Source organism: Tiliqua scincoides, chromosome 8, assembly GCF_035046505.1.
Source record: "Tiliqua scincoides isolate rTilSci1 chromosome 8, rTilSci1.hap2, whole genome shotgun sequence".
Lineage (NCBI taxonomy): Eukaryota > Metazoa > Chordata > Lepidosauria > Squamata > Scincidae > Tiliqua > Tiliqua scincoides.
In genome coordinates, this window is record NC_089828.1 from 20,591,884 (window position 1) to 20,603,934 (window position 12,051).

General features: G+C 41.9%; 1 protein-coding gene across 6 annotated transcripts in view; it reads right to left on the minus strand.

Annotated features, from left to right (window-relative positions):
• PEAK1 (pseudopodium enriched atypical kinase 1) overlaps window positions 1-12,051 on the minus strand; it is a 99,476-nt gene that overhangs the window by 28,969 nt on the left and 58,456 nt on the right. For all 6 annotated transcript variants that reach the window (XM_066635149.1, XM_066635150.1, XM_066635151.1 and 3 more), the window contains one exon: window positions 1,329-4,558. In XM_066635149.1, coding sequence (XP_066491246.1) covers window positions 1,329-4,453 — 3,125 coding nt within the window. In that variant the 5' untranslated portion in view covers window positions 4,454-4,558. The remainder of the gene's footprint in view (window positions 1-1,328; window positions 4,559-12,051) is intronic.

Here is a 12,051-nt window from a genome sequence, read left to right on the forward strand (position 1 = left end):
GCTGGAGAGCCCTGCAGATGCTCGTGCAGGGCTCCTCGCACCCTGTGAAGGCTGCTGCAGGAACTGGTGAGTACATCCCAGTTCCTGCAGCCCCCCTGAGCAACACGATCCTTGGGATCACATTGCTGCCTTTCCCCCACCCCTTAAGGGGGCAGAGGCCAGGTCCCTCAGGCTGGGGCGTTGTGATGCCCCAGTGTGAATATCACTGCAATAAGGTATGGAGAAGTATAAAATGTGGGGAAAGAATTGATCAGTCTTCTACCTTGTGTTCTAGTCCAGCCACCTGAACTGTCACTTGACTGGAACCAAGTTAGGATAAGGTTGGCCACATGGGAATCTAGGCTCATAAAAGTTAGGAAACTAGTGGCTATGTACTGTACTCAGATTTCATAATTATTTTTTCTCACTTTCTAGTACTGCACCTGGTTCAGCAGCAACGTGGGAGGATAGGGTTATGTTACAGTTCTGTGAGGAGCCCCTATGTAAGGAAGGTGCAAGACTGTAGCTTTAGATAGCAAACCAATACATAGTTATATATAGTATGCTGCATAACTACATATGTTAAGTGTGAATGACTGCAGCTTTAATAACAAAAATACTCTGATGAACGTTATGACATGTTAGTAAAGACAGATGTCCATGGAACTTAGCACAATGTACAGGCATCCCCCCCATGTCTACGGATCCAGTATCCAAGGTCTCACCTACCTGAGGATTCCCCCCCCCCCGGCCCATTACCTTTGTTTTCCCTTAGAAGAGATGGAAGCACTGGTGCTTCTTGCTTAAACAAATAACATTTTTGCTTAACTGAAAAATGCAATGTGTAGGTAACCAGCCTGCATGCTAGAGAGAGACCAACAGAATGTTAACAGGAAACAAGGCAATCAGCCTGCACACTACAGGGAAGATACTAACAGAACATTAGCAGGGCAGTTCCTGCTTCCTGTTAATCTCCCGTATATGCAGGCTGGTTGCCTGCAGGTCACATTCTTCAGTTGAACAAAAATGTTCCTTGTTTAAGCCATTTCTGCCCAACGTTGTATATACGCAACAAGGACCAAATGTGTACACTTGTGGGCCGGGCAAAAATGGGTTCAGCAAGAAACACCAGTGCTTCCATCCCTTCAAAGGGAAAAGGTAATGGGCAAAGGAGGTGGGCCAGCTATTTATATAGGGTTCCCTGTATCCACAGTTTCTGTACTTGGGGGGGGGGGGGGTAGGGCAGATACAGGGGGTTGCCTGTACACATTTGGCAGTCTTTAAAAAGAAAAATATACAGGAAATGCATACAACACAGGGGTAAATTAAGAAATTCTACCATCTTTTACCTGAGAATTTCATCTGGAATCAGAGATGAAGGAGAATGACTCTTCAGGTTTCCTTCAGAAATCTCTGGCGACTTCTCCCTTTCTCCCCCCTCTGTCGTCACAGCTTCATCAATTGTTGACTCCACCTCTGTCTGACTGCAGTCTGATTTTGCCTCCATCTTTGCTTGTTCACATTTAAACATAAATACAATGGAAGGTTTTTCATTTGAGTTTGTTTTTGACTCGCTGAACCAATTATGACGTTGAACAGGTGGTGGGGGGAGCATGTGAATCACAGTTCCATCAAGACCCACCAGTTTCCCCTTTTCTCTCTCTCTGTCTTCTTCCTCTTCAGTCTTTCTGCGACGAAAGAAGCTCTTAAATGATATCCAGCGCTTTGGTTTTGCATCAACAGTTCGTCTACCTTCCGAATGCAATATTGATTCAGCCTCTGTTGATCTAGTGGGGCTCATTGGTTTGGTCCAATTGCTGAAATGCCTTTGCAACACTTTGCTGGCATGATAAGGTGAAGATGTGGACCGTGGAGGAGGGAATGGGGGAGGCTGCTCAGTTTTAGGACTTGTGGTATTTGGGGACACTGCCGTAGGCTTTGAGGACTGGGGGGTTGGGAATTTTGACTGGGTTTCCTTGTGCAATATTTCTGCAGATTTGACTGCTTCAGCATCAGGACTGGACTGCGTTGTAAAGAGAGATTTGGGTCGCGCTGGAATGCTTTTATCTATGTCTGCATCAGGGGGCAAGGAATATAATTCTTCCACACTGCAGGACTTCGGCCCTGTCTGAGGTACTTCTGGGGGAGACTGTGGAGGCTGGATAGAAGCAACAATCTGCGATAGCACTATACAGGCATTCTCCCGACTGCCACTAGGTATCTCCTGTGATTCTTCTATTTTGGCTGCAGGCTCTTGAACAGTTCTTTGAATTTTAGTTGGGGAGCTGTGAACAGAAGCCTTTGGAGAAATTTGGCCTTTCCCAAGGCAGCTGTTGAGCTCCTGGACCTTCTGAGCTACAGAACCTAGTTTTCTCTCAGTGCCGCTACCTGCTCCCTTAGCTTGGGAAAGTTCAGCAGATTTGCTAGCTACATTTTCAGTTGCTTGGCTTTCTGTTTCTATTTCTTCATATGTGTGGCTGATCACACTTGTAGTTTTATCTTTAACAGAGAGCTCCCCACTAGTCCCTAGAAAACTTTTGTAGATAGCCAAATTGTCATATGCATTTGGATTAATTACAATAGGAACTTTGATTGCATTTTTGGCACTTCGAGCATAAGTTGGCTCATCATGAATAATAATTGGAAAGGGTGGCATGCCAGCATTATTGTAACTATTGAATTTTATTTCAGACAAGTTAGGAGACTTAACAGGAATTGTTTTTGTCGAAATATTTGTTGATGTAGGTGAAGTAGGGGCAGATTTGTGGATGTTTTTCCTTAAAGATACAGAAGGCCCTGGAGTGCTAGGAATTAATTCCACTTTTGGAATCTTTTGTCGTGGGCTAGTACTTGAAGTCCAGACTTCCTGATACCTGACTGCACTAGATTTTTTAAGATTAGCATTTACTTGCCCAGACGGTACAGAATGAGACAGAGCATTTGTACTTGGAGTATCAGGTGAATTTGGGCTAGAATGAGGATTTTTTGTATCTATGCTTCTTGCCTGATTCTCTACACATTCATGGGTCATGGCTGCTGATACATCCACGATAGTGTATGGCTTACATACTGGTTGTTCCATATTTACTACTCTGTATGGTTTTGCTTGTTCTTCTAGGGGGACCAAATTTGTAGTTGCTGCTTGATCTGCAATGCCTGAAAGACTTTTGCATTCTTGCTTATCATTTTGGACAGCAATTTTGCCATCTTTCTCTTCCAGCCTAAGGGCAAGCACAGCCTTGTGTGTTTCCAAAGTTTTGGTAGCATTTTGAGGGTTTTTAGTAGCAGCCGTCAACTGTTGATCATCACCAAAACTTTCATATCCTTCCTCAATTAATTTAATATCTTTGGGAGTACTGGGAGATAACCCACCATTGCAGAGTCTTTGAGAAGAACTGCTGGTGGTCCCAGACCGAGATTCTTCAGTCAAAGATGAATCTGGAGATGTGGAATCTGATGACACCATGCTTTGCATGCTGTCTTGCCCATAAAGGATCACAGGGTCATCTCCATAACCATTCAAAATTTCATCATAACTGTCATCGTAGTCTACTGCACAAAACCGCTGGAGAGACTTGTTCCTTAAAGGCACTGTGTTCCATTTTTTGTCAACACAAAATCGGACAGGTGACAGAGTATTAGCCCTAAAGTTAGCAAAGCGAGGCTGTCCTCTCATGCGAATTTCCATTGCTAGCAGCTCTTCATCACTTTCATCCCAGCTCTCATGGTCTTCGTGCATGTTTCCAAAAAACATTTCATCCTCACTCTCATCCCCACTGGAGAATTCTGGATAACAGAAACGCCCACCTTCGTTACTTATTACATCAGTGCTTCCACTCAGAACAACATGCTTATTATGTGAGTCCTTTATTCCACCCATCATGCAGCTTGGCGGGATCTTTCTTTCTAGGGACTTTTTATAACAACTATTTATTCTCCCCAAGAATGCTTCTCTCGAATTAATTTCATTTCCTGTTACAGGAGACATAGTATCCAAGCCTGCAATTTCCTTCAAAACTTCTGTCAGTCCATTATTGTTGTTCAGAGCCTTACTTACACTATCACTGTTCCCATAAGGCCTATGAACATGACCATAACCTTCAATTTCTTCTTCATTATTGTTATTCAGTGGTTTTTTGTTCAGGACAGACTTATTTTGATTCCACCCTACAGTAACTGGCTTGTTCTCACAAAGCTCCTGTGAGATGACCTCGCCACATATACCTTGCCCATCTACCATCATCATGGTAGGTTTCACAGCTATAGTGGGTTTTTTTGCCACAGGAGGTCGAAAATTTCCTGTATTCCTAGCACGCTGGTTGTTGCTGTGGCTTGCATTGGCTTTCAGATTTGCATTTGAGACTGGAGGCTTTTCAGAGGCTGGAGGCAGTTGGTGCAAACTTTTTGGCTTGAAGCAATTTTTACATTCACCGGGTTTCCAAACATGTTCAGTGAAGGCATTGCAAGCAGACATTTTCCCAGGGCTAAGCACCTGATACTCAGAGCTGTTCAGCGCATGTTAAGATCATTAATTTGTTTTCATGTTGCTTATTGGTTGCATGAGGAAGTCCGGGACATCCTAAAAAAGACAGAGAGAAAGAAACGGGTAAGAACAAGAACTAACAATAGGTGAAGCATAAGTCTGTGCATACTTGTACTGAGGAGTTGCTTCTCGCAATCTACTTCAGTAGGATTGATGCTTGATTACCCTTTCATTTTAACATTTACTTCTCGGCACAACCTTCTTCACCAGGCTACTGCAAAGATCGCAAGTTCACCACAGTGAGTTCCCTTCAGACAGAAGAAAAATGTAATAAATAAATCCTTGAAATGCAAAATGTACAGAAAGGAGTACAGAATGCAAAATGTACAGAAATGCATCGTTGAACTGCAATGATGGCACATAAGCAGGGAATAAATAGTCCCAGTAGGAAGATGAACTTGGGAAGGAACTGATCATATTACTCCAAACTACTCATTTTGGGCTGGAATATGTGTTCTATCTGCTGAAACGAAATCCTGCTGCCCATCTCATTCAGTCTAATCTGTAGCTGCTTGTTAAGAACACTTCAACACATTTTTGCTAGTTTCCAGTCAAAAACAAATTAGACAAATGCCTTCAAGTAACTTGCAGCAGAGATAAACCCCACGCATGCTCTGAAAGACAACAGACTTCAGGTGAGGGTGGGGTTAAAGTTTCATGCAGCAATTCCACCATTATTTCTAGTTAGAGTAAGCCAAAAGACAGTAAGACTGACTTATGCAATGTGCTGATAGCATCAAAGCATTACTTTTGGTAACTGGTCTTTCTTCCCCCTCCCCCCATGCTGTAATATAGGTTCCATTTAGATACAATGTTTTGTACAAGCAACTGTTTCAAATGCAATAACAAAGAGGCTGTTCTGTGTTGTCTCAAGCATTTGAACCCATGTGATTTTTTTAAATCAAACAATTGGAAACTTATTTTCCAGTTTTTGCTCACATAGTTAAAATTGCTGGAATGGGAAGAGGCGGAAGGGAGAAGCCACTCATAGAAAGCATGCATAAAATGAGACAGCCAGCAGGCAGTTGTGTTTCACTTTAATGAATAGTCAATACAGCACTTCAAAATTGACTGCAACCTGTGTTTGAAATGACTAACCTCAAAGAAACAAATATCAACGTCAACACTTCTAGAATTCATCTCGTATTGTGCAAGAAACTGGATGTCTGTTTGCTCTTAATTAGTTTGAATGAATACCCATTTGAGCAAAAAAAATGCTGTATAGAGAAATCTATTTAGTCAAGAACACTGTTCTGATCTTGATTTAACAGCTGCCTTATTGTGCACAGCTATTATGGAATGTGCTCAAATTCATTGCGAACTGACAACTACATTTATAAATTTGTTTTCACAAATATCTCTCCCTCCCCCATATATACCTACTCACATTATAAAGTAAGTACTCGTAATGAAATTGGGCAGTTATCTGTCAATCGACACACATTCTGTATTGCTTTATTATGGCAAATGATATTGACAGTGCCTACAGAAGACAGGCAACTACCTCTTCTCAAGCACCAGATGGAGCTGTGGCATAACACTAGAAGAATGTCTTAACTCACAAAATCTTGGCTCTGCTGTTTCATTGTACAGCAATTCACAATCTTGTCTCTTCTAAGACACTGTGAAAGCTTCCTCTATATGACCTTATGAATGCAAGTGTTGCCTTCGGCTGTTATTAAAGTGATAGTGTTTCGTACAGATTCATTTTATACAACCCTAACAAAATATACTTTAGCATGCTACAATTCCATTTATTTTCCTTTAAAAATTGCATTAAAAAAACCACTTCCTGAAATATTTAAGAGAATGCAGAAAATATTACTCCAGCTATCCTCCTGCTTTCAAGCAGCCATTGTACTACAATGTAAAATTTTTTCCCTTTTAAAGTATTTTCTGGAGTCTAAATGTACTTATTTTGACATTTAGTTTTCATATTTATAACATACGCATCTTTGGTACCATTTAGTTTTCATATTTATAACATACGCATCTTTGGTACCACTACTTGCTGCTAATCAGATTATGGCACAATGTTATCACTACTTAATACATGAAGTTAAGACAGCGTTTCTCAGCTATTGCCACTTGTACCACCAGTGGTACTTGCAGGACCCCCACCACTTGACAGTGAGACCAGCAATCCAACATAAGAAACTGTGGTAGGAATCTTGATTTCGTGGGCAGAGCTCCAGCATGCGCTTTTTGCGCACTTGAAAAAGCCCTCCCATCCTGACTGAGCCTCTTGCCAGGGTTTGTCATGTCACATCTGGCCTCCCAATCCAGAAGTAACTGGCATTGACATCATTGCCAGTTACTTTTGGCAGTGCTTTCAATAGGTGGACCATACAAAGTGGTATGGCGGGGGGACAAACTTTAAGAAACACTGAGTTAGGACAAGAATGTAACCATCTGTTGCTAGTTTTATTTAACTCTAGCTTATCCTGAGACATTGCAGTTCAACAACTTTTAATGTATAGACTGAGCTGAATGGCAAAGGAAGACGGGGAGGACCCAAAACTGGAGTCAGCTGGGAGACAGAATACTTTCTGTGAGCATCCTTAGGTGCCTTGTTTTCAATGCAACCTTCAAGAATATTTTGAAGCAAGATACAGATGAATCAGATAACCTGAAGATTGTGCAGAGACAAAAAGGAATCTGCTCTTGACATGTCAATTTTGAACAATTCCCTTTTATAATATGCTAGAAGGTTAAAACAGCTATAGCAATAAGCATCAAGAGTAGAAACATGCAATAAAAAATATAGCAGCCAAATTCAGTCTTATGGGGGCAATACCCCTTAATTAAATACAGCATACTTATCACATATCCGCTTGAATCTGATCTTGAATTTGGTATAGGAAACCTTTAAGGTATTGTATTCGGGTACAAAATATAAACAGTGCATGCCTATGAAAACTTTAGCTTGACACTGTCTGTACTCAGATTTTTGGGCCCTGCATACATATCCCACAGAGATATTTGTGTAACCCACAGAAAAAAAGTAAGAGAATAAATGTACAGTATCACACAGCTGAGTCCAAGGAAAAAGGGAAAGCTGATGTTTTATAACTTTGTCCTTTGATAATGAAGTCATCAAGGCAAAGCTTAGGAAAAGAATCTGCATTATATCCATTGCACATATGCACATTGTGTTTTAAATCTTCACTTGCTTTTAACAAATTTCTTATGTTCTGTTCTTTTGCCATTAAGAGTCTGCCTAATGAAAGAAATACATGCAGTCTCCTTATCCTCTATGCATTTCAGGCACTGTTTCTTTGTTCTAAATCTCAGGCTGGCAGGCCCCCTTCAAATGCGAGTTGGCTGGATCACAATGAAGACCTCCTACACTAATACTTTATACTAACATAATCCAGTTAAAAGGAACTTAATTGATGTGCACTATTCCCTGCAATTTTAGCATTCTAAAAATGAATAGTCTCAGTAAGTACCAGATGGTGACATGTACTAATTAATCAGGCCAGCTCAATGAATGAGCCTATTAAAATGAATGCACCTATTAGACATGTGTTTTCGATGCTCTCTGCTGCATAAGCCTCCTTTAAATGAATGCCTGCTTCATTTAGTGGGCAATATAGACAAGTGTGTACTGCAATCATTGGCAAGTGCAATACCATCAGCCCATCATCTGCTTTTATATCACAATATACTTCATGCCAAAGCACAAATTTATTTGGTTGTTCCTCTGCTAGGCATGTTGAATGTTTTACCTTCACCTAATTGGGAAGATCTTCCCAGCATGCTCCAGCATGAAGTGCAGCCACTAAGCATCATTCCTGACTGGCCTTTCTAGAGAGCTAGCCAATCACTATTCAGCAGTAAGAGTACTGCCTTCCACCAACACTCCCAGCATAAACAGTCAGTGACAGGGACATTGCATCCTAGACAACTGTGTCCCAGTATTGGACATCTGCATCCTGGATATGTGTCTCAATATATGCATATTTATATTAGATGTATTTTTTAAAATGTTTACAAAGCAAAGGTAGAATTAGGGCTGAGATAAAAGGTTTAGAATATATAACATGGGGATTGTTGCCCAGTTATAGCAGGATATAGTGGGGCGGGATGCAAATAGCTGGGACACACCAAAAAAAGTTTTTAAAAAGCCATGAACAGCCAGAGATGCCAATGATTTGACCAGGATCAGGACACAATTGTCCTGAATGCAATTACCCTAGTACCAAAAAGTCAACTAGGCTGCCATCATAACAAAATGATTACTACATGATCAGTTAAGATTTTTAACATCATCAATTAACAGCACAGGTATAAAGCGTGTGAATAAATATAAGCAGAGAATCCTTTAAAAAAATCTTTTTTTATTTTCATTGTATGGCGCACCTTAGTGCTACAAACTCCTTTGTATTACTACTGAAAGTAGCTTTACGAAAACTGCTGTTTTCTCTGCTTGCAGTTGAAACCAATGTATATTTTTCTTGTACTTTCCCAAATTGTCCACATTTATTTTAAAAAACTGCATCCATCTCATAAAGATCTAAGGTGCCCCCCCCCAAGAACAGCAATACAATAAAAACATTGCAATAGAGAGGGAACAATCAACTTTGCCATGCTTTCTAACCTCTTTCATACAGTCTTTTATACAGTCCTTAAAAATTTGGCAGAGGAGTCATGCCTTCAACAAGTGACACAAGGTTAGAAGAGAGGGTGCTCGGTGCCCTTCCAGGAAGAAAGCAATTTCATGATTCAAGGGCCACCACCACTGAAAAATCTCTTTTACAAGGCAATGAATTATTGACTTTTGATGGAGTCAGTATCCACAAGAGAGTCCTCCTGAAGGATTTCGTTGGGTGAATAGATTCACATAGGAGAACATGGTCCTTTACATACCTTGGCATGAAGCTGTTTGGGATTTAAAAGGTAATGACCTATACTTTAAATTGGACTCAAAGTGACAGGCAATCAATGGAGTAACAGAGATGTCACATGCTGGTTAGATCATCACCCATCAGAACCCTTGCAGATGCATTTTGAATCAACTGAAGTTTCCAACCCATCTTCAAAGGCAACCCTGTTTCATGTGTATTACAACAGTCTAACCGAGAGGTGACCAAGGTATGGCTAACTGTGGCAAGGTCTGCTCAAGATAGAAATGGCCAGAGTTGGTCACAGCTGTCACCTGGACATCCAGAGACAGTGAACATAAGAACAGCCCCACTGGATCAGGCCATAGGCCCATCTAGTCCAGCTTCCTGCATCTCACAGCGGCCCACCAAATGCCCCAGGGAGCACACCAGATAACAAGAGACCTCATCCTGGTGCCCTCCCTTGCATCTGGCATTCTGACATAACCCATTTCTAAAATCAGGAGGTTGCGCATACACATCACGGCTTGTACCCCGTAATGGATTTTTCCTCCAGAAACTTGTCCAATCCCCTTTTAAAGGTGTCCAGGCCAGATGCCGTCACCACATCCTGTGGCAAGGAGTTCCACAGACCAACCACATGCTGAGTAAAGAAATATTTTCTCTTGTCTGTTCTAACTCTCCCAACTCTCAATTTTAGTGGATGTCCCCTGGTTCTGGTGTTATATGAGAGTGTAAAGAGCATCTCCCTATCCACTCTGTCCATCCCCTGCATAATTTTGTATGTCTCAATCATGTCCCCCCTCAGGCATCTCTTTTCTAGGCTGAAGAGGCCCAAACGCCGTAGACTTTCCTCGTAAGGAAGGTGCCCCAGCCCCGTAATCATCTTAGTCGCTCTCTTTTGCACCTTTTCCATTTCCACTATGTCTTTTTTGAGATGCAACGACCAGAACTGGATACAATACTCCAGGTGTGGCCTTACCATAGATTTGTACAACGGCATTATAATATTAGCCGTTTTGTTCTCAATACCCTTCCTAATGATCCCAAGCATAGAATTGGCCTTCTTCACTGCCGCCGCACATTGGGTCGACACTTTCATTGACCTGTCCACCACCACCCCAAGATCTCTCTCCTGATCTGCCACAGACAGCTCAGAACCCATCAGCCTATATCTAAAGTTTTGATTTTTTGCCCCAATGTGCATGACCTTACACTTACTGACATTGAAGCGCATCTGCCATTTTGTTGCCCATTCTGCCAGTCTGGAGAGATCCTTCTGGAGCTCCTCACAATCACTTCTGGTCTTCACCACTCGGAAAAGTTTGGTGTCGTCTGCAAACTTTGCAACCTCACTGCTCACCCGTCTCCAGGTCATTTATGAAGAGGTTGAAAAGCACCGGTCCCAGGACAGATCCTTGGGGCACACCGCTTTTCACCTCCCTCCATTGTGAAAATTGCCCATTGACACCCACTCTCTGCTTCCTGGCCCCCAACCAGTTCTCAATCCATGAGAGAACCTGTCCTCTAATTCCCTGACTGTGGAGTTTTTTCAGTAGCCTTTGGTGAGGGACCATGTCAAACGCCTTCTGAAAGTCCAGATATATAATGTCCATGGGTTCTCCCGCATCCACATGCCTGTTGACCTTTTCAAAGAATTCTATAAGGTTTGAGAGGCAAGACTTACCCTTACAGAAGCCATGCTGATTCTCCCTCAGCAAGGCCTGTTCATCTATGTGTTTTGAGATCCTATCTTTGATGAGGCATTCCACCATCTTACCCGGTATAGATGTTATGCTGACCCTATAGTTTCCCGGGTCCCCCCCTCTTTCCCTTTTTAAAGACAGTGGCTATTTTAGCAGTACTCCCAAGCTGCGGGTTTGATCTCTAAGGGGAGCAACTTCATCAAGAACAGGACATTACGAAGTCACTGTATCAAAGGTCTACAAACCAGGAGAACTTCCATCTTTCTGGATTTAATTCTGGTTTGTTTTCCCTTATTCAGCCTCTCACTGCCTCCAAATACTGATTCAGAGTAACCATAAGTACATAACAGCCCTGCTGGATCAGGCCAAGGGCCCATCTAGTCCAGCTTCCTGTATCTTAAAGTGATCCATCCAGTGCCTCCGGGAGCACACAAGACAACAAGATAACTGTATCCTGTTGCCACAACTGTTACCGCTAAGCTGTGTGACCATGCAGCTCTAAACAGAGCTCCCCAGAAGTCAGTGAAGATGATGATATAATTGCAGTTAGAGGTTTAGAGGTGGAAGGGCTCTGTGCACCACTGGCAAAAATTAGAGGGTAGAGTATGATTGTTTTAACTCTGTTTTTACTTTTCTGTACCTGCTCTTCTGTAAGCCTCCTTGAGTCCCCTTGGGGAGAAAGGCAGGGTGTAAATGCCATAAACAAACAATAGAGGGAGCCCGAGTTGCCACTCCCTTGCATCTAGTACAGCTAGAGAAAGCAATATATGTATAGTTGGGTGTCATCTGCATATTATTGTTACCCTATGCCACATTCAGGGGCTCCCAAGATTGACTGGAAACAAGTAAGGGTAGTTGTGCCTTATACAAACAGTGTTTAATGAAGGACAAATACTTGTATATGCAAGTATTTTGCCTAGCAAATTTAGCTTCATGCTAAATTCAAATTTTTGATTTGAATTTAGCTTGAAGCAGT